This window comes from Astatotilapia calliptera, chromosome 2, assembly GCF_964374335.1.
Source record: "Astatotilapia calliptera chromosome 2, fAstCal68.1, whole genome shotgun sequence".
Taxonomy (NCBI): domain Eukaryota; kingdom Metazoa; phylum Chordata; class Actinopteri; order Cichliformes; family Cichlidae; genus Astatotilapia; species Astatotilapia calliptera.
This window is the reverse complement of record NC_137423.1, coordinates 31,297,109-31,319,278: the sequence shown is the minus strand read 5'-3', so window position 1 is coordinate 31,319,278 and position 22,170 is coordinate 31,297,109. Positions and strand designations below refer to the sequence as shown.

Below are 22,170 nucleotides of genomic sequence, written 5' to 3'. Positions count from 1 at the left end.
GAGCAGGAGATCAGTGCCAGACGGAAAAAAAAAATCCCCAACCCTACCCCCTATTAATAGTCATTTAAACTTATTTGTCAAGGCAGACTGTTATCAGTTTTCTGTCCAAGCAGGACCTTTTCCAAATCAGTGCATATGGCTGGCTTCATCTTTTGAATAAGCTCTTCCACTCCACCACTAGCTCAGACAAACACTTTTCCCTAAGGGTGTTCAAAACCAAAAAAAAGCTAGGCGTAAATTTGTTGCTATTTTGATTGTTGATGCACTTAAGTTGTGGAAACGCATGAAATCTGACTCTTGCTGCAAATGAAAACAAGTCTTTTTACCTCCACAAATACCCAGCGAAGAGATAAAAAAAGAATGGGATGTGGAGCTGTGAAGCTATTTGGGGTTGGAGGGGGAGAGAATTGTGTGTAATTCAGCTGTTGTTACTTCAGCATCTTTCTCCTACTCTGACATGTTAGCTTTATGCGGGATTAGTGCGGCGGGGCTTGTATGCATGCAGGCGCCCGTTTCTTTCTTTGGTGTTGCAGATAACTTATCCTCACAACACTGACAGCAACACTGAAAATGGGGGACAGTGCATGGCTATAATATTGTGAGATTAAATTTCTACATGATTGATCTTCTGGGCATGAGCTCATCACTCCTGTGTCATGACAGAAAATACCCTCGCCGCGTTCGTGTCCTGCACCTGCTTGAATATTTACATGCCTGTCTGGACTGTCTGTTTTCATCAAGGCTGCGTGTTGTTCTCTCAACTTCCTTTATTTTCTGCCAAGTTGTTTTTTCTTCCTTTTTCTGACAGGCTCTTTCTGGTGGGAGTTTTCTCCTACTGTCTTGTCTGCATGGTTTTGTCTGGCAGGCTCGCGCCTGTTTTCCTCCTCATCTGTTGTGGTGGCCTCTGACAACTCATCTCTCCAGAAGAATTTTCACCTGGCATATTTTTTTCCACTCCCTGGTGAATTTTCCATTTTTCACTGCCTCCCTTACTTACTCCTTGCAGCAATGTTGTCTCAATCTCCCTCTATCCTTTTATTTTCTGTCAATCTCTCTCTCCCTCTTATCTTTCTTTTGTTTTGCTAGTTGCTTCATCCCTACCAGCCCCTGAACCTCTTCCTCTTAATGTTTTTTTTCAGTTTCACATCCTCCCACTGCTTTTTCTACTCCCAGTTGTTTCCCCCATTTCTCCCTCCCACATTTGTCCCTCTTCATCTTACTTTCTTCTAATTTTTCCCCACCACACTCTCGCATGCCGCCACCACCATCATAATCTGCTCCATACCGCTCCTTTCCTCCCCTCTCACTTTTATGCTGCTGTTCTTTCTCTCATTTGCTCCCTCTCTGCATCACCCACACTCCCATTAGCTGGTGTGAGTGCTTATTAAGTCATCTCATCATCCTCATCCTCTTGGCATCCAGCAGTGTGTCTCTGCCTGTGTGTGTGTGTGTTTGTGTGTTCTGCAGATTCGGAGTCTAGACATATGTTTACTCAAAAATCAATACTGGCGTGCTGCTATGTGTGTCTAAATGAGCCGTATTTATAACTCCCTCTTTGAAAACATAATCAACAGTAGCCAAAAAAAAAAAGTGACACACTTTCCTGTGTCTGTTTGAACATACTTTAGCAATCCAAACAGTCCTCCTTCAGCAGGCTGAAGGTCAGTATCCAAGCAGTGATATGTGTGAGTGTTTGTTGTTTTACACACACGGGTGCTTAAATGCTTTGTTCGTCAATAACTCTGGATTTCTGCCTTGTTTTTAGCCCATGTGACTGGATACATTTATTTTTCTGTGTTTATGTGTGTGTCCCCAAATATAACAAGTCACTGGACCTTCAGTGAAGCACTGAAAAGCCAGTAAAGGATTGGCCTTATGTCCCATGACTTGAATATTGACTATGGAAAACAATATGTTTCAGAATGAGGGTTTAAATTCACTGCATGAAACATGATTATATATTCAGCTTTTCCGGGGTTTATACTGTTGCTTGCAGCTATTTAAATTGCCTCTTTCTTGGAAAGCACGCTCCACCATGCAGAGGCCGGTAAGAGAAACTCCTCTTTAGCCGGCCAGGATGACAGATTAGGCTAATTCAGATTATGCAAATGAGATACTTTCTGGCAAGGATTACAGGACACGGTACTAGAAAGAAAGAGAGAGCATGGCATAGATAGAGTGGCGGACTGAGAGGAGAGTTTGGCAGAGGGGGGGAGATAAGAAATGGAGGAGAAAGAAGGAATCAGTGGGAAACAGAAGAAAGGAAGAGATGCAGAAGAAATTAGCGCAGCATTAAATACCAGAGGCAGGAGTGGTCAGGAGAAAGTTAGGAATTAAATCCTCTCCATGGGCTTTAGGAAGAGGGTGTGTACAGACGTAAGAGGGGCTTTTTTTGTGTTAGAGTGCTTGTTGGGGAGAGTGACAGGTAGTCTTTCTTTGCTGGCAGCTCAGGCCACCGCTTAACATTCTGAACAAGCTCTGAAAGAAATGGGCTCAGGCTGTTGGTCACTGTCAGACACCACGGTTTATAATAGGTTATGCAGCAGATGGAAGTGAAGTTCTCGAGGTTGCTTTCTAGGTTGGGTTTATTTAGGCTTTCTTTATCTGCTAAGTTTGCAGATTTTGTTGTGGAACACGGATGATGTAGGTTTCTAGACCTCACCTGTTCAATGAAAACTTTACAGAAGTTATATGACCAGATATATTCCACCACTACGCACTTTCATGTGTTTAAAAGGAGGTTTCCTGAATCAGAAGACTCCTTTTACATTTGATAATAATCCCGCAAAGGCTCATAATGAGGTTTTGAACTCTATGTAGAGTAAAGACAATGAGTTGGGATTAGATATGTAGAACTGGGTGATATCTCCTAAATTCAATGTTAGTTTACATCTGTAGACATGTTATAATGAATTTACATTGCGAAATGAACTTAAAAGTAACTTTGGATCTTAACTGCTAACCAAGGAAGAAGATCACACAAGCTCGTGTACACAGTCTATTTCTAGTAACTCATTTTCTGTTTTACTGGAGCAGCATAATGCTCGAGCTCAGTGTTTTCCTTTGATCGGGAACCAAACAAGAACACTGTAGCAATTACTTCAAATATTCAATGTGCTCAACACAGCGTAGCACTATCTATTTTATTGTTTTGTAATGCTTCAAAACTAATCAATAATAGCTTTGTAATTCAGTACATGTTGTGACTGTGTATTGATGTGTCCAAAATGTTGTCGATTGTGAAATTCTCACTGAGCACATTCATTTTCTCTGTACCTTATAAATCACTGCTTGGATGAAGAGGATTAGCTACAGTAGAGTAGAATTAGTATGAAATTAGCAAGTCTGTGTGTGTTACTTTGTTTTTGAAGCGTGTTCCTCTTTGCTTCAAAATCTATTAGTCCTCTGCTTCCTTAAATGTATTAAACTGTTTTTCTCTCTGAGAAACATCATATTAAAAAATCATAAAAAATCATATTTACTGATTTAGGCAGATTTTTATGAAAATGACAGGATTGTTAAAGTGCTGTATTTTTTTTTGTATTCCCAAATAGAAATGTGTGCCAAATTGAACAGTTGTAGTTAGTAGAATTAGAAAATACCTTTGTACAAGGCTGCTCTGTCTTTGTTTTTTCCACACTGTCTCCATCCTCTCGCGCATCAGTAAAAACTCCTAACAGCCTGCGCGGAGCTTGCCAACTGTGTGTGGGTGTGTGCACGTGAGCGTAAACAAAGATGGTGAGCATATGCCAAATGGAAACTGTTAGCTGTTTGTTAGTAAACTCAGTTATTGTTGAAGTTAGAGGCTTCAAAGGATTGATGGTAGGTTGTCCATGCAAAAGTATTATTTCACTGAATATCATATGAAGCCCTGTGATGGATTGATACCTGTCCTATGACAGCTTCACTCGGTGAAGTGTTAGACGATAGTGTGTTAAAGGTATCTACCAATCTTATCTAGCAATAAACTGATATATTTTCATAGACTTAGATGTAGAATTAAGCCATTAAACATACGCAGGAGAGGACACTAGTTTGTGAAAGCTCATAAATAACTCGTAAATAGCTCTTTCAAGCTATCTGTGGCCATTTAGTATTTGTAAATGCATATTTTCATCAACTCTTTCTCACTATGTCATTCTCTTCCTCTTCCACTTCTGTTTCCTCCCTCATTTCCACTTCATCATCTTCCTCCTCTCCTCACGCCACATTTCCTCAACTGAATTCAAGGCGGTAACACCCAAAAACATTCATAAACATGCTTATTCATTCCCAGTATTGATGCAATTATTTATTGTCAGCAGATTAGACATTTCACCCTCTCTGATAACAAGCAAGCTAAATATCAAAAACAGCTCCTTATAAGCTAAAATAATGCCAGCTAATGTTGGGTTCTAGTGTCCTAAAAATCACACTTTCCTTCTGATAAACAGTTTGATTACTTCCTCACATTGTATGAGAGTTTATTCACTTAATGTCCAAGTCCAACACTGTTAGAGCCACTTCAAAGAAAGTTTCACTAATGCTAGCAAACAGCAGCTAACAGGGGCTAATATAGGCTAACTGCAGCTAACACCAAATGCAACAGTGCTTACTGACAGAAAACTTCACAATATCCTCAAAAACTCACCTCAGCATCGCTGTCATTGAGAAGAACTGAGTTTTACTGACTCGTCGACCCCTTTCAAAGTTTATATAGCCTCCTGCAGATTAAATAGATGTATTGACAGATGAGGTAAACAGCGGAATAAAAGCCTACACTCACTACAAATGAGAAAGCAGATTTCAGTTTGCTACAATCTACTGACATCTAGTGGTAATATTTTACACACTATACCTTTAAAGTAGACCCTTTTTGCATTTCTTTATCCTCTGTCATATTTATGCTGTTATAATCATGGCAAAAATTTAGAATAATGAGGTCAGTGTAGTATTAGTAGTCCCTGTGAGTCAAGCTATAGACTGCTCTGTTTGTCCATTTTGTTCTGAGGTTTTTCTTCTATGCTCTTGCATCTGCGCAGTGCCATAGAGAGGAGATATTCTAAATCTGGTCACTGAAACTTGGCTTAAAGGGCGGGGGAAAGAACCTGCAGCAGATTCAAATCTGTTTAGTATTCTGTCTGCTATAAAATAAACGCCTTCTCAACTTTCCACTAATAATCTGGTGTCAGCTTGTTATTCTGGTGTGTAACATGTGTTGCAGGGTGTTTGTTGTTTCGCTGTACCTGTGTATAATATCCCAACAGAAATCCCAGTGAAGACAGCTAATGAACACAACTTAAACTACACTTAATCATTTATACTAATGAGCAAATGTCTGACAAATTGGATTAAATTCTACTCTTGCCGCTAAATTAAATTTTCCCTAGCACTGCTACTGTAATTTCACAACAGTAAATAAAGCAAACCTGCAATCGACAACTCTGTGGGAAACCTCTTGATACGGCAGAGCCCCCTGCAGTCTGCAAGTCAGCGGCTGTACTTCAGCTCAGTTGGCTAGTGAAGCTTCTCTTTGCATACACATAAAGACTTTAAATGAGTGCCATCTTGTTAAGAGCACAGAATTTACAATTTAGTCTTTTTTTCACTGTGATTTTGATTGTGTGGATGCATTAAAATAAATCGCATTTGAGCAAAAATCTTTGTTCAGCTTATCAAATTGGTCACTGCACTGATATTCTATGAGAAAGCTAAACATTAAAATGTGCATCACATTTTTAGCAATCATGGTACTGTTCTCTGTGTTAGGTTTTGCTACCCCCTGGTGGTCCACAAAGGTTATAGCAGTTCTTATAGTTCCCAATACTCTTGTTATTCAGGCTTGCTGCAATTTTTATAAAGCCCACAGGGCAAATTAGAATAGATGTTCTCTCAGTGCCTGTATTCATAGGTACTGATTTATACAAAGTGCTGTTTATATTATAGAGTACGGTATATGAAAGGTATGTTTAGAAAAGTCACTTTGTGGTGAATTAGGCCGTCTGTTGTTTGAAGCTGACTGTGTGTCTTAATGGGAGCCATTAATCAAGTCCTGATCTGTTCATGAACTTGTACACAGTCACAAAGCAAACACATATGGCGGTACGGTGTAAGGTGAGTTTATCATTGTTACAGTGTGCTCACTGTAAAGCCCCAAAGAGTGAAGGACACCGACTGTAATACAGGGGGGAGTGGGGCTCTGTGGGGAGAGAGAGGGTGTGTGGGATAGAGCGAAGGTCAGGATAAGAGAGGAAGATGCCCCAGGGAGGAGAGAGAAGGGGGGATAAAAAGACAGAGACAGAGAGAGGCAGGTGAGTGCTGATTTCACTGTGGGAGGAAGCAAGATAGATGGAAAGTTTATAATCACGAGAGAGAGAGCAGGAAAGAGTTTAAAAGCCAACTTTGTTTAGAATTGTAGTGAAAAACCACCACCAGTGTTTGAAAGTTTGGAGTTCAATTTTTCCTTATTGTGCAAAGTTAAGCATCTTAAGGAATAAAAACCAGAAGGGGCTAAGGAAGTACGGGAAAAGTTGAAGACAGAAAGCTTCAGGATAAACAGCGAGTCCAAAGAAAAGAAGAAAATAATCAGAATGGATAGAGAAGAGCAGAGCGAGAACAGTTTACATACTATAGCCATCATTCTGCTGTGCTGTGGGGCCGTCAAAATGCTGCACCTGCTGGGAGTCATCACTGTGGAGGGTGAGTCATTATACTATCATCCACCTTTAAGTCAACCAACAAAGTCAGAGTGTTTCCACTGCTGTTGGGTTGTCAACCAGCAAAGCGAATGTTATAGTTTTTCTCAAGACGCAAAAAAAAACAAAAACAGGGATAAATAAAAAAATAAGCAGTTAATAAATGCAAACTGCTGCTGGCTGTTCTGTTGTCAGATTTGCACTCTTACCCACATGAATTCTGAACTTCTGTCATTAACTACTCATAGCAGGGAACTGCTGTAGAGGACTTGTGCGTGCATATATATATTTCTCCTGCTCATTTTAATGATGCGAATCTGCAGTTGACTCATGCACATGCATTGCTTTTCCCACTTATAATAATTCTGCTGCAGTACAGAAACATCATCTGTCATGTACTATAAAGAAAACAGAGCCTCATACAGCCACAGCTCAATAAAAACCAAAGATTTAAGAAAATCTCTATATGTTAACAATGCCACTGGTGTTGGGATTCATTCCAGAACTTTGTAGTCTGAGTTGTTAATTTGACGTTTGCATATTTTAAAATGGATATTAATGCCATAGTGCTGGATATATTACAAAATTTCCCTACATTTGGTTTTACTTTGTTTCATAATGAAATGAAATGAAGAAACTGAGATGATTTTAATCAATGAAGACCACAAGGGAGATTTTCTCTCTGATGATCAGTGGAACTTTTAGTCACTGGGAAAATTTTACTCTTTAAAGGTGTATGAATGTTAACTAATGCTTCCCCATCTCACCTGTGAGGTATTTGTTCTTTAAATTTACTTACCTTATATATTGATATTAAGGTCCATGAATCACAGATTCTGCCTAAAGGGCTTTTCCAGCTCTGCACAGAATCAGACACCCTCTCTTTTAAGACCTTAGTATAGTTGATATACGTGTTTACACATGCTATGTATGCTAAAACATACAATCTCTCTATAATGGAGCCCTTTGTGATTATATATGATACTACTATAATACGGACGTCGTGTCTGGTCGTTATTTTGCTTGGAGTGTAATGGTGACTGTGCTGGTATGATTAGGCATTAGAGGCCTATCAGATGAATTCACACGATTGTGTATGTGTGTGTGTGTGTGTGTGTGGTTGTGTGTCTGTGTGTGTGAGCCTGAACCTCAAAACCTACACCTCAGTACCCCGGTGTGACGCTGACAATGTCTGATCTGCTGGGATGAAAATGACCTTCAAGTGATGTGTGACCGTGTGTGCATGTGTGTGTGTTTGCAGGTAGCTGTGTTTGTGTGCGTTGAACACGTTGAGGGAGGAGGGGTAAGGAGCTATATAAAGAGACTACAACTCAACATTATAAGTTATACAAAGTCATAAAGTCATACTGCTCCCATAAAGTACAAAATGTGAGACCACAATTCAGCAAGCACTTACTGAATTGCGTAATAAATTATTTTGATTTTTTTATTGTGACTTTTATACTTTAAATTGACATGTGCAACGTTAGATAATATCATTGCACATGAGACTGTTCTCACCGTTTCAAAGCATCTCCACAGCCACATTTGACAAACGTGTGAGTCAGCAGGCCAAAGAGTCAGTATATCGTATTTGATTGTAGAATTCAAACCTGCTGATTCAAGCTACGATGGCAAACTTTAGGTTTTTTGTGTGAAGTTCTGAATACTGAATCTGAAATCTGAAAAGTTCAGGCTTAATTTAGCAGTGAGATAAAGCAGTCTTTGCCTTGCTCAGTGAAATGCCATCTCAGTACCCATCATTCACTGGGAGAATAGAACTGAAGAGGGACTGGTGTAATGAAGCTTTACAAACCACTAATGGTTTTGTCACACAGATAAAAATGTCTCATTTCAAAACTGTTAATGTTTCAAAATGTGAACTGCCAAGGACAGAGTGAACCTTGCACCCCGTGACACCAATTAAAGCTAAATGGGAACCATTCAAAAGATTTAGCTTTGTGCCTGTGCTGGACACTGTCACTGTGCCTGATACTGTTCAAAACACATTCAGCTAAATTTTCGTCTGGACAGCAGTCGGCACAATAGTGACTTTGATAGGGATAATGACTAGTGTGCTAAAAGGGGAAATGGTCCATAATTTTCTATGAAAAACAAACTGGGTGATTACAATCTCTCATAGATCTTCTTAACTGATGCAAACACAGGGAAGTGCATAACAGCTTCTACTAATAGGACCATTCACCTTTTTTTTCAGCCTTAATTTCACGAGGATAAATGAAAAGAACAAACATTTCTGAGGATTTTCTCAGCTTTTAATGGGATCTTTTTCTTATGCTGCTTAGTCAGACATTAAGGCATCAGCCTTCATTAAACTCAGCAACTCATTATTTCAACAAAAGCAACATCTTTTTTTTTTTTATTTCTGCCATTTGCTAATTTTAATAGTGTCTACTGCTGGAATCTTATCACGCCACTCCATGGCCCTTTTCAGCTTTAATTAGAGCCTGGCTGGATTCTTGTGGCCAATGTCGATACAGATTGTTAGGGATACACTTCATTAGGTACACCTTGGTAGTACTTGGTTGGACTCCCTCTTGCTTTCAGCACTGCCTTAATTCTTCTAGCCGCAGATTCAGAAGGGTGCTGGAAACATTCCTCAGAGATTTTTTTTATTAATATTGAGGTGGTGGCATCACATAGTTTCTTTCTGCAGGTTTATCGGCTGCAGATGTGAATCTCCTGTTCCACCACATCCCAAAGGCGCTCTGTTAAATTGAGATCCAGTGAATATGAATGCCATTTGATTACAGTGAACTCATTTTCATATCAGCTAACCAATTTGAGATGATTTGAGCTCTGAGACAGTATGTGTTATCCTGGTCATAAAGGTCAGATAAACAGATGGACATGGTTAGCAGAAATACTCAGGTGGAGTTTAAACAATGCTCTGTTGATAATGAGGAGCCCAATTAGTGCAGAGAAAGTATCCCCTACGACATTACACCACCAACAGTTGTGTAATGCCAGAGTGTTGTGAGTTCAGAGATGCTGTTCTGTATAATTTGGTTGGAATGTAAATGCACTGAGGTCTGTTTAAATGGCGGATACTTGCGTTACCAAGCAGATGAATAAGGGTGCCTAACTGTGTCGCTGGTGAGTGTATATTGGCTGATATTCTTCATATATGCATGTTTTAAAAAACTGGTATGGAATAATGTGAACACAGCATGACTCACCATCTGGTAAGCTGTGCATTTTAATGCTAGTTGTACTGCAGAAAGTTATGGAAACAGTGAAGTATGGGCCATTTTACAAGCTTAACCCAAGCTTTTTTTTCCCTGTATTATCTTTTTGCATTAAAAAAATAATAATAATAAATAAAAAAAACTCCACACCTGTTATTTTCTGTTCAGCAAGTCGGCACGATTGCCAGTAAATGTGGTGATAACTTCCTACTGAGCCTGGAAGTTTGTGGAGGAGGCCGCCTACTGATAACAGTCATTCAGTGGGCTGATAACATAACGGGGGCACCATGACCATTTTATCATATTCAGAATTTTTATTACTACTTCTATTAAATTATGCACAGTTATAACACTATGCATAATTATTACATTGTAGATTGCTTTGGGGGGAAATTGTTCACTGGTTTAAATGTGTAAATGAGTGTCTCTAAAAGAGGGCGAGAGAAAATGTCTTAATTTTACATTGTTGTGTTCACCTATAACCACCGTGTGTGTGTGTGTGTGTGTGTGTGTGTGTGTGTGTGTGTGTGTGTGTGTGTGTGTGTGTGTGTGTGTGTGTGTTAAGTCAGAGTCAGTGGTGTGTCCTCTTTCAACCTCCCCTCCAGCGAGGACAGTAATGAGTTGTTAATGATAGGGCCAGTAAGAGGAGCAGCGTAGAGCTGCGAAACTGACCTTTACCTCTCTGCACCTCCATCTTTCATCCTCTCCTCTCCTTCGCCTTTTTGGTCACAGTGTGTATCATTCTGCTTTTCAGAAAGACAACAACATTGTTCAAACCCGGTGCATACATATGACTTCACTGAGCTAATGTTGTCCTTTTCTCTTCATCTGAACAGTCACTCCCTTCCTGTCTACATCTATCCTTTTACTCTTTAATACTGATTTTTTCCCCCTATATTTTTCCCCTTTAGACAAAGCTGATGATGACTTGGAGATGACAATGGTTTGCCATCGACCGGAGGGCCTCGACCAGCTAGAAGCTCAAACCAACTTCAGTAAAAGAGAGCTCCAAGTGCTCTACAGGGGCTTCAAGAATGTAAGTGACTGTAAAAGTGCACTGCAACACTTCACCTCCAGTTTTTTCATCACGACTTTCCTCCCGCTTGACTGTCTGTAACTTGAGTATGAGGGCATAAACAATAAAAACATCTCTTTAAATCAAAGAAAAACACCCAGTAGCAAAAGACATTTGAATGATTTGTATTTATGTAGTTTTTAATTTTTTTTAAACTTTGTATTGGCTTATATACACGGATGATAGCAGAGGTGGTGCTTTTAACCTGTACTGCAAGCAGCAAGTAGAGGGAGATAGGTATATCATAACATCTACCTTTAAATACACTCTATGGGTTTTACTGAGCTGACCTACCTAAATAGCTACAAATTAGTGTGGAGATCATTATGAGCATCCATCATTATATTGGACATGCAGACCTTTTTTTTCTTTCTCTGATTTACAAAAAAATCCTCTGCGGTGCTACATGCACGCCTGTGCAATAACCTGGTTTGCCTAAATCTCGGAGAATATATAATTTCTTCTTTAATACTGAGCCAATGTTTGCCAAAGCCCGGATTCAAAGTACACAACACTGTTACATTTCTTCTAGTGAAACAAAGTGGTTTTATTATCCTCCTGGTTTTCTTTGTGTAAGTCTGTACATTTAATTTCAGTAACAATGACTCTGCTTCATGACAGAGTGAATAATTTTCACAGGTAAATAAATGGGCCAGAGTACAGTCTGCATTTGTGGTCACGCAGTAACATGCAGTAAGTTGTGAGATTAAACATTCCAGGTTTCTTTTTGCGTTTTTGGGAGAGTTTATTCATTTGTCACTTAATTGTAACACTACCATTTTAATGCAGATATACTCTGTTTTGGGGTTTTTTTGTTCTTTACTACTTTCACAGATTTTTGTCGTAAAGTATATTTTATATTGAGGTTGCATTCTTTAGCTTAAAGCTCTTTATCAAAAATAGTCTCATAAGAGACACCCTGCTGTGATAGTCAGAAACTGTAATTAGATGTACCTTTGGTGATTGTCAGGAATTAGACTGTAATCATTTTAAGCAACTTTAATATGGCTTTTTGATGACCAATCATCATCAAGTCTGGATTTATCCAATCTCCGTGCCTTATCGGCTTTTGTATTTCTCCACTGTTACACCCTCCTGTGTACTCTGTTTACTTCGTTTGTGCTTGTTCAGTTTTCACATTGCCCTTAAACTTTGTCCTTTTGTCCCTCTCTCATTCCAGGAGTGTCCAAGTGGTGTCGTAAATGAAGACACCTTCAAGCAAATATACTCCCAGTTCTTCCCACATGGAGGTGAAGTGTGTGTGTGTGTGTGTGTGTGTGTGTGTGTGTGTGTGTGTGTGTGTGTGTGTGTGTGTGTGTGTGTGTGTGTGTGTGTGTGTGTGTGTGTGTGTGCTGTGATGTTTGCATTTATGTTCGTCTTTGTCTCTGCACATTTTCCTGCCAGTGTATTAGCAACTTTTTTCTTCTTCTCCTGCAGATGCCAGCACCTACGCGCACTACCTGTTCAATGCATTTGACACAGGACACACAGGATCCATAAAGTTTGAGGTTTGCTTTATACTAACTCATTTCCACTCAATACATCTCAGCTCTTTGATACTCACCTACCATACGCCTCCCTTATTCAGTTTGTCATTCTATATCTGCTTCGTTCTCCATCAGGACTTTGTAACAGCTCTGTCCATCCTGCTGAGAGGTTCTGTCACCGAGAAGCTACAGTGGACCTTTAACCTCTATGATATCAACAGAGATGGATACATAAACAAAGAGGTTTGTCTTAACTTCTTCTTTTTTCCACATGCCAGGTTGTATTCATCATAACTCATGGTGTCTGTGTTCTGTTTCACAGGAGATGACAGACATCGTCAGAGCAATCTATGACATGATGGGGAAGTACACATACCCTGTTTTGAAAAATGATGCACCCAAACAGCATGTGGATGCCTTCTTTCAGGTACCATTATCTGCTTCCTTTATTTATAAAGTAAAAGTAAAGTAAATTTTGATTTATATAGCTCCTTTCAAGATAAAAGTCACAAAGTGCTTCACAGAAGCTAAAACATAAAAATAAAAATCAACTAAAAGCAAGTTTAAAAAGATGAGTTTTCAGCTGTATATTCAATGAAACCGACAACATCAGCTTAGCACTGCCTACTTTACTTATCCAAAAGTCGCTACAGTAGAAAATAAATGACCCATTACTGTTGGCTGCAACATCCACCCAAAATATACAATGACCGAATCTCAACCTCATTGAATATCAAGCCAGCCATCCAGTTTCTGCAACGTATCCCTGTCTACTCTGCTTAGACTGTGGGGGAAGCACTGTAAGCAGAGATGTTCATACATCCATCTCCACAGTCACCTGTCCGGGCTCTTCTGGTAGAACATGAAGGTGTTTCCAAGTCCAATGGTAATTTTATAGTATGTAGGGGTAAAAATTCAAATTTGCTCCGTATATTATTATAGAACTAATCTGACACAAAAAATCCACTATCCACTTGACATGGTCATATCAGCAGAGCTGGACACACTGAGCGGCTCAGCTAGCTGAGTTAACTGATTTTAAATGTCAAAGTAAATAAATTAGATAATGTGACGTTTATAAAATTCATCAACTGTCTCCTCCCTGTAGACAAGGCTAAACAAGCAGCATTTATTTTATGAAAATCAGCTGCAGCTGGAGTGAGTGGATACAGGTGGGGGTCACTTAGGGAGGTCAGGTCTCTCCAACTGTAATTGCAAACTGTAGTATGTCAGTCCTTTGGGGCTCCCACTGACCTGGTGCCTGTCTTGTCTGGTAGCAACAAGCTTCTGTCTAAGCCAGCTAAATTTTCTGTAACTTGCAGCTCGCTGATTCAACTATTGATTTAAATAGGCCGATTTACTAAATGTGTTTGTAGCTTTAAATATCACGTATTCTTCCATCTGCAGAAAATGGACAAAAACCGAGACGGTGTGGTGACTCTTGATGAATTCATCCTTTCTTGTCAAGAGGTACTGGCTTGTTTGCTTTTTCCTTCAACTCAGTCTAAAGGCTTCTTCCACTGAGAATAGTTTAACTAATGCAGGATTTGCATATAATGGAAAACATGATGGCTGACTACAGTGCTGTTGCTAATGTTATTAGTGCATTTGCTCTCCGAAATGTCAGCATGTCTGCACAAAAGACCACCACAGTCACAACAGTTTTGCTAACTATTTATTATTATTTACCGAAGGCCTCTTAGATTTTGCAAGTCTCACTGTACACGCTATTAATTATGGCTGTTAGTACAGTTTTCCATCAGTATTTATCTGCAGAGATCATTAAAAATTTATGGACCTTTACTGCCCCCTAGTGGCCAGTAAAACGAATTAAATGGTGATTGTTGGCCGACTTTCTTTTCTCACAGTCACCACTTCTTAATTCTCCTTCATCTTTGCACAGGATGAAAACATTATGAGGTCCCTCCAGCTCTTTGAAAATGTCATCTAGACACGAGGGAGATGGTGCAGCAGACGAAGCACAGAGTGTGAGAAGAGAAACGAACAACAGGAAAAAGAAGGAGGAGAAGGAGTGATGAATAAGAATCTGCAAGCAAAAGGAACAGCCTAACTTGTGAGAGAAGGCAGACAAGAAGCTTGTCAATTTGGGTGTGACTGTTTTCCACAAAACCTTCTGGAAGGCATCCTACTGTAAGAAATCTAAGGCGATAAACCTTCACTGGTTTTGGAAAGCCTCCTTTAGACAAAGTTGACCTTTCTGTGACCACTTCTCTCATCTCCACCTCCCTCCCTCGTTTGTTGCTGTTGTCAGTGTCATCTTGGATGGTGCGCACTTAGTGCCACTATGTAAATACTGCCCCTCTCGCATTTGGTTGAAGGCCTTTCTGAATTATGTAAAATTGTTACCATGCAAGGACTTAAATTCCTGAATGCAACTTAGCAGAGAGAGCATCCAAACCCACACTTTGCTCAATAGAATCTTAAATAAGAGCATTACAAATTTCTGTGTCAATACAAAGAACATGAGCAATATTGTGAAGCATGCACAAGAGATTCCTACAGTGTAATAAATGAATATGTGTCATAAAACTCGGTGGCAATATACACAACATCTTGCTAAATGGTTACGTTTGGGATGCCCGGTCTGTGTGCAGCATCTCACCGAGCCAGCTCGGCCAGTTTTAGACATAAAATCAAACATAGGCCTCTAAAGGTTTGCAGAGCTGAACGTGTGAATGTGTCCCAGCTTGTGACATTCTTAGGTCTTGTGACAGCTTGCAACAGTCCTCAGAGGCCTCCTTAACTCCTAATGTGTGTTCCAGTATCGTCGGTCGGTGTTTGAATGTTGTAATGACTCGACTGTAGATATTTAACTGTTGTGTCTGTGGATTCTTCTCAGTGTCTTGAATCACTGGTGTCTGTCTGTGTGTCTCTGACTACCTGTCTGTCCTTCTGTCAGATTGGATATAACCCTATAATTATTCTACCTGCCACTCGGTGTTAAATAAAGAGCCCATTTAGAGGTTTCCCGGCATGCAGATGGAGAGCAATACGAGGATGTGCACATGTTTGTGTGTGTGGTGTCCCGGTGTGATGGTCCCATTTCCCTGAATATTAAAGTCTCATTTATTCTAGCATGTAGCTTCATCTTCAAATGAGCTGACTGTGTTTTTGCACGAGAGGCGAGGTTTGTCTTTAACTCTGTCTGTTGAAAACGTCAACTCAGAGCTACCAAAACTTCACTGTGAGGGAGAGATGTTGAAGGGAAGATTGCAGAGGAGGACAAAGCTCAGAGAATAAGACAGAAGATGAAAGTAAAGACCTTTTCACTGATTATGGAGGAATGGAAGCCATGTTTCAAATAAGAGCCATCGTTTTTGAAGACTGAGTAGTGCAAAAATACATTTATAAATGGTTTACTGTCATGCCTACTCACTGTGCTACCAATATAGTGATTTAAAAAAGCAAAAACAAACAAACCCCAGACATACTTTCACATAGACGGACGGATAGACAGGCAAACAGACAGACACACTTAAAACAGTCAGAATGAAATAATGTGTGTATTGAAATACTGTAAAAAATCATTATATTTATCAATAAACTTTTCAAGAAATAAAATCAAGTAACGTCTGCTTTTTCCCCCCCACCATGTTGCTCCATACGGTTTTTCTGTTTTACACCTTATTATATGGTAAAACCTTTAAATAAGCACATGAGCAAAAGGGTCACAACAACATTTTATACTGTACCCATATACAACGTAAGTACAAAAGGACTTGTACATTTGTGCCTCCGTTTCAAAGAACACGGCCCACAAATAAAGCATGATAATGTGCGTTAGGAAAAAAAAACCCAAACTTCACCATCACTGAACATGCATCACTCCTTTTATTCCCCAACTTACAGCTTGTTTCCTATTTTCCTCACTTCGCACCACCAAATCCAAGCATCTATTTTCTGTTTATTACTCCTTAAAATAGCTTTTCTTTTCTGTCCATAATGTAACACTGTTGTTATAATTTTGTTGGAGCGCCTTACAGGTGACTGTGATGGTGCGCTGTAGTCTCGTCAGAGTGAGTACATCTATAAATGAAGGTTTAAACACCAGAACAATTAAGAATTAAAGAGGAAGTCGATTTTATCTTCGTTGTTTTGAGCAGACATTCTTGTTTTGTACTTTGATAAAAACACAAAGAGATCTGGCCTTTCTCATAAACACATTCCAACCCGTGCACTTTGTTGTGTAGCTGCTGGAGTGCAGGCCTAGATGATTATCCTCCCACTAAAATTTAAAAAAAAAAAGAAAAAAAAAAGGTAATAACAGAGCCAGCTGTAATCAAGTCCACTAAGTAGGGTAGACTAAGGCGATGGTCGCACTGAGAAACCACACCTTTACAAAACACTGATTCTTGCATCTCAATGTGGAGAATTAATTACCTCCATCATGTCTCCTCTTATAAGTACGAGCGCAAGAGGACAATCACATGGTGGCGAGAATTTTTTATGGTGGTAAGTCTTTTTTCGTATCCTTTGAATTTGTGTAGTCCTGGTGTTTCCAAGTACAGAGCTGCAACATTTTGTCCAATAAAGTTTCTGCTTCAGGACTCACCACGACTTCAGGTCCACTTTCACAACCACTCAATCGGGTTCTTCCGTTTTTGTTTTTTTTCTGGTCACACTTTCCCCCCCCCCTCCACAGTAAGGATCACAGTAAGTCCTACTGTCCTCATGTAGGTCTAATTTAATTAAAGTATCCTCGCAGGGCTGTTAGAGGATGCTCAGTGATTACCGCTTGGTGTCTGGTCTCTACTCCCTTTCCTCGGCCCAGGGTTGAAGGTTCTGCAGCGCATACAGGGAGGAGTTATGGGCGCACAGTGGATCTGATACCGCTGATTCGCTGAGGGACTTCTGGAGGGCGGACTGCTGCAGCTGCAGGATGAGGCGATTGGCCTGCTGACGCTCCGCCTCCCTCTCCTCGGCTGTCTGCCTCCTTAAAAAAAAGAAAAAAAGAAAAAAAGGAGAGAAATGAAACATTATTTTGGTTCAATAATTTTAAAAAGGCTGTGTACGATTAAAGGAGAGCGACAGAAAGTCTTGAAGTCGGAAGATTGCTATTTGCAAGATGAAAACAGCAGCTGTGCCTTGTTAGGAAAAAGGATGGCGATGCAATAGATCTGTTCGAAGCATAAAAATGAACTCAGTAAAAATATTTTGGGAATCTGAAAGGTGAATTAAGGGCTTATTAATCAAACAATACAAAACCCTTCCTTGTTATTATTTAATTTAATTAGTTTCACTTATTTGTTTATTTTTTTTAGAAGTTTTTCAATTTAATTTGGTCGGAATTTAAAGTATTTAAACTTTAAAATTATTTCCACATACTAAACATACTACACTAAGCTAAAATTTAAATATTTTCTGTAAATGTATAGTCACATTTATGTATTCGTTTTCTTTTGCGACTGAGTCCGTTAACAGGAAGATGTCACTTGGAAAGTGGAAAGTTTGTGTTTTCAGCGTCTAATAAAGAAGTCAACGATTTTTCCTGGAATTTTTTTTTAAGTTCCTATACGGGCATCATTTTTGACACGTTATCATGACATTTCATACCAACCTCCACTTGGTCCTGCGGTTCTGAAACCAGGTTTTGACTTGCGCGTCTGTCATCTTGAGACTCTTTGCCAGAGCTGCCCGCTCGGCGCTGGCCAGGTACTTCTGTCGATGGAAACGCTTTTCTAACTCACATATTTGAACTCTTGAAAAGGAGGTGCGCGGCTTTTTCCGTTTAGGAGGCGTCCGGTTCTGGTACGGGTGCCCTATTCTCCGCGTAACGGCAAATGGCACCAGAGCCGCTGCAGGAAGGAGAGACGGGGAGACAGCGATAAATATGAGGTGAGATTTTATACAGCAGCAGACAGACGATTTCTGTGTGGAGATCCAAGGCCAAATATCACAGAAATCTGCCCTGTGCGACAACAGTGCCCTGTTTATGCGGTGCATATGTGAAATATGGTGATTTATATTATATTTATTAAGCAAGTTAAATCTGAGCAAATCTTGAAACAAAGCAATAATAAATAGCGAGTAAATATTTCTTCTTGAAGTTGTGTGAACTTTAGATATTCGTGGCACTGGTAATTAGAACAAGAGCAACAACAAGCATTTTGGTCTATCACCGTGGAATTGTGTGTCTGTATATTTACAACTATATATAATACATGTATTATATCAGGCCTGTGGTCATAAAAGCTTCCATTAATCTTCAATAAAATAGGCCACAGGACTATTTGTGTAATAAAAACGTTTCAAATCCTCTTCACACACCCTTATAAATACAGAGAACTGGTTATAGCTTTTATTATTTTACATAATTGTGCTTCAGTTTCCTTGAAATTTATGAGATAAATCACTCCATAGTCCAATAATCAGCTTATTTATAGTTATCTTTAATTCCATAAATTAATGCATTTATTTGAGTTACTTTCATGTTTATTAGAAAACTGCAACAACGCCAGGTTGTTTGGTTTAACTGTGTTAATGCACTGGGCTTGTTTTTCGCAAAAACGTGACGCAGAAATTAAACATTCAAGTTCTACAACTGAAGCCAATTGAACAAAGCGGATGATGACGTTTAATGACAGTCTGTAAATGTAGTGCATTCTAGTATTTTTTAAAACAACAACTTGCACAATGTTCTATATATTTACGCCTTTTTAGATAAATAACGGGCAAATAAATTAAATAGGCTTTAGAGTTCTACAGATATTTGGCAGAGGTGCTGGTTTTTGTAATGGCTGAGCAGCACTTACTACCGTTTTAAACATTATAAAATATTAACGAGGGGAAGTCATTAGTTCTAACAGCTGGCCTACCTGATATTCTGTCCTTGGCAAACCTGTTCCCTATCCAAGGGAAGCACAGACCTCCAAAGCCAGGAACAGCGCTTTGCACGGGGGCCGGGGGTCCCGGGGCTGTCACTGGTCTGTGGGCTGGGACGCGAATGACTCCCCGGCTGCCCAGACTCCTGCTCTCTCCGTATGAACCTGAAGCCTCCACCGGAGGCATTACACCGGAGAGGGAGATCGAGAGCGCGGTATATGAGGGCGCGTTGGCCCCAGTCGGGCTTCCCAAACTGTAATAACCGTCTCCGTTACTTAAATCTGATCCACTTTGTCTTCCCGCCGTGCGCGCGTTTTCTGGCTCAGTACCGGCTCCCAGAATCTGGTCGATGCCGAAGCTTATGGGCTCGTGATGGGCCGGTTTTGGAGGAGGGCTCGGCGCGCTTGGTGCTTGCTCCATTCCTCGCTCGGTCGCAAAAAGGGCAAGAAAACTGAAGCAGATGGGGGGTTTTAGGCGTTGTTCGCTGTGAGGTCAAACTGTACCAAAACTCATCATCAGAAGTGTCGCCATCGCTATCCAGCCGTAAACCCAGAGTCCAGCGCGTCCCGGTTGTCTCTAACAGGCCTCTTTCAGAGGACTGGGTCCTCTCTACAGGCTGTGGTGAAAGTTTGATGGGCGTTTGGCGAGATGTGACGTTCTGTCCTCCTCTCAGCGCATCAAAACGCTCCGTCTAGCAGCTCCGTCCTCCTCCATCCCTCTCCACCTTTCATTGGCTGGCACTGGAATGACTGATTGAATGTCAGTGGGGGTAGGCCAACGATTTGGCACAATAATCAAGATTTCACATAACCACGGGCGTCAGCGTGTTATATATATGGTAAGATATGGCATCTTGATGTTGTCTGAGTGAGTCAGTATTTCATTTGGCGTTTCTTGTAATTCTAATAGAGAGCAGGGAGCAAGCAATAACTCTATGAAAATGTAAATGGAATATCGAAAAAATCGGACCCGGGGGGAAGGACCAATGTTCTCTGCTGTTTGGCGATGGATTTGAGCATTTCAACCAAATAACGTTTTGTCATTTACCTGTCAATGTTCTGCTCGTATCCAGAAATACATCCTGAAAAATCACTTTTTTCAAGTTTTGTAGTAAATAAAGGAAAAACTTTTTGCATACCCTGAAGTCTGACGAACTGAAAATTCTGCCCGTTTCCACTTTTCAGGCTAGACGCAAAGTGCGAATCATTTGTCCTCATACTGCTGCTGTCATTTCTTGACACATGTGGAATGTGCAAGAATAATAAGTTCACACGAAAACTGGCTGAAAGCTGTTCGAAAAAAAACTTGGTGATATAATCCCCTACAAATATTCTTCACCTTATAAAGAACTCACCAAAAAGGAAGAAGATACATTCCCAGTTTATATTTAAATCCTTCACTTCGTCCGCACCATATAATCAAATACAAAGAGTTAGTTGTTACAATTTGCATTTTTTAATATTCCTTTGTACTCTGTCAGGTGGGTAAAATGTCGGACTTTTAAATTTAAACCAGTAAAACGAAATTCGGTGTCCGTGAAGTGTCACACTTAAAATTTTAATCTTACCACATTATTGCCGAGTACAGAGAGAGTGTGATCACATTTTCTGGATGTTTAGGTGTGACGTTACTTACAAATAATTTCTAAACATTTACTTCATGCTCTGGTTGAACGTTTCTATTAAATGTGGGAAGTAATATCAGCTTACGAGAGGCAAATAAACACCCCAAATCCATGATAATAGCACTCCAGTGCGTAATTACGCACATCCAATTCATGACATGACACCCATCATGTAGCTCTTTAAAACAAAAAAACGACAGCAGCCTTATTGAACGTTGGCAGAATCACCAGCACCTATTGAGCTTGGCAAAGCAATACACGGCCTTATTTGTTCCTGGTAGCCAGTGCCACATTAAATGACCTGACAAGGGAAAGCCACGGGCTACTTCAGATAAAGTGTCCGGACTCTGGAAGCTGCTAACCGCTCAGATTCAATGTAACAGGCGCCCAAAGTGACCGGGTAATCACATTTTCACTAACTTGTCTCACGGACAGACAAATGTGCGTGGGGTTGGGATGCGGCAGGTGGCTTTTTAGGCTATCACATTACAGGACTTTAACAAACTAGTAGCTACCCAACATACTCATTTATTGACAAGGTGGTTTATATTCGTTGGCTTTTGTTCATGTATTTAATCCGTGATTGGTTTGGAACTGCTGCGCTTTAATTGCCGAATTAATTTATTTAAACACTTTATTTAACATTATATGGATTCTGTTGTTTTCTTGTGTTTTCGTGCGCAATTTTTGCTACTATCGTCAGTCTATTGTTGTTTTTAAATCATCAATAATTATTTAAGAAACGACTCAATTCATATTTTGTAGTCCACTTTAAGACCTGGGAAAATCTTCGGATTAAATACATTAAAATAGTTAAATTCCAGCTTGTGATACAAAATCAAATGCAAAAAAGGAGCATGTATATATATATATATATATATATATATATATATATATATATATATATATATATATATATATATACACACATATATGTGTGTGTGTGTGTGTGTGTGTGTGTGTTTTGTTTTTTTAAAGAACCCATATCTCGCCCTTTACAATAAAGTCTTATGAAGCAATATGCGATGGGACAAGGCCCGGGGTGATTGTTTGGCAATATGGACAGAGTGTTGGCTGGTTCGCCCTGCCATATGTGAGCTCACCGGTGGCTTTTGATGGGGGAGAATTGGTCTGTTATAGCTGTCATCATTTCAGACATTTTTATGTTTCTTCTCTTGATGACATTTGCAAAGATTATTCCCTTATGACGGAGTTGTGAACAGAACACAACACACATTCAGCTTCTTTTAATTGCACG

The 22,170-nt window shown here is 39.8% G+C and overlaps 2 protein-coding genes across 5 annotated transcripts in view; one reads left to right on the top strand and one right to left on the bottom strand.

Annotated features, from left to right (window-relative positions):
• kcnip1a (Kv channel interacting protein 1 a) overlaps positions 1-16,027 on the top strand; it is a 49,682-nt gene extending 33,655 nt beyond the window's left edge. For all 4 annotated transcript variants that reach the window (XM_080307605.1, XM_080307604.1, XM_026194571.2 and 1 more), the window contains 7 exons: positions 10,795-10,919; positions 12,139-12,208; positions 12,396-12,466; positions 12,581-12,688; positions 12,768-12,872; positions 13,853-13,915; positions 14,349-16,027. In XM_080307605.1, the coding sequence (XP_080163731.1) occupies positions 10,795-10,919; positions 12,139-12,208; positions 12,396-12,466; positions 12,581-12,688; positions 12,768-12,872; positions 13,853-13,915; positions 14,349-14,396 (590 nt within the window). In that variant the 3' untranslated portion in view covers positions 14,397-16,027. The remainder of the gene's footprint in view (positions 1-10,794; positions 10,920-12,138; positions 12,209-12,395; positions 12,467-12,580; positions 12,689-12,767; positions 12,873-13,852; positions 13,916-14,348) is intronic.
• tlx3a (T cell leukemia homeobox 3a) lies at positions 15,655-19,983 on the bottom strand. Its single transcript, XM_026194547.2, has 3 exons — positions 19,282-19,983; positions 18,024-18,261; positions 15,655-17,399 (listed from the first exon to the last, which is right to left on the bottom strand). Exons 1-3 carry the CDS (start codon positions 19,706-19,708, stop codon positions 17,216-17,218), a joined length of 849 nt encoding a protein of 282 aa, XP_026050332.1. The 5' UTR covers positions 19,709-19,983; the 3' UTR covers positions 15,655-17,215.
• Positions 19,984-22,170: the final 2,187 nt, after the last annotated feature.

Bases quoted from the DNA above. Each gene is read 5' to 3' on its own strand.
- tlx3a (XM_026194547.2), bottom strand. From the start codon at position 19,708: ATGGAGCAAGCACCAAGCGCGCCGAGCCCTCCTCCAAAACCGGCCCAT. The intron at 18,262-19,281 runs GTAGGCCAGCTG...TCCTTCCTGCAG, and splicing joins TGCCAAGGACAGAATATCAG to CGGCTCTGGTGCCATTTGCC. The intron at 17,400-18,023 runs GTTGGTATGAAA...CTTTTTTTTAAG, and splicing joins AACCGCAGGACCAAGTGGAG to GAGGCAGACAGCCGAGGAGA.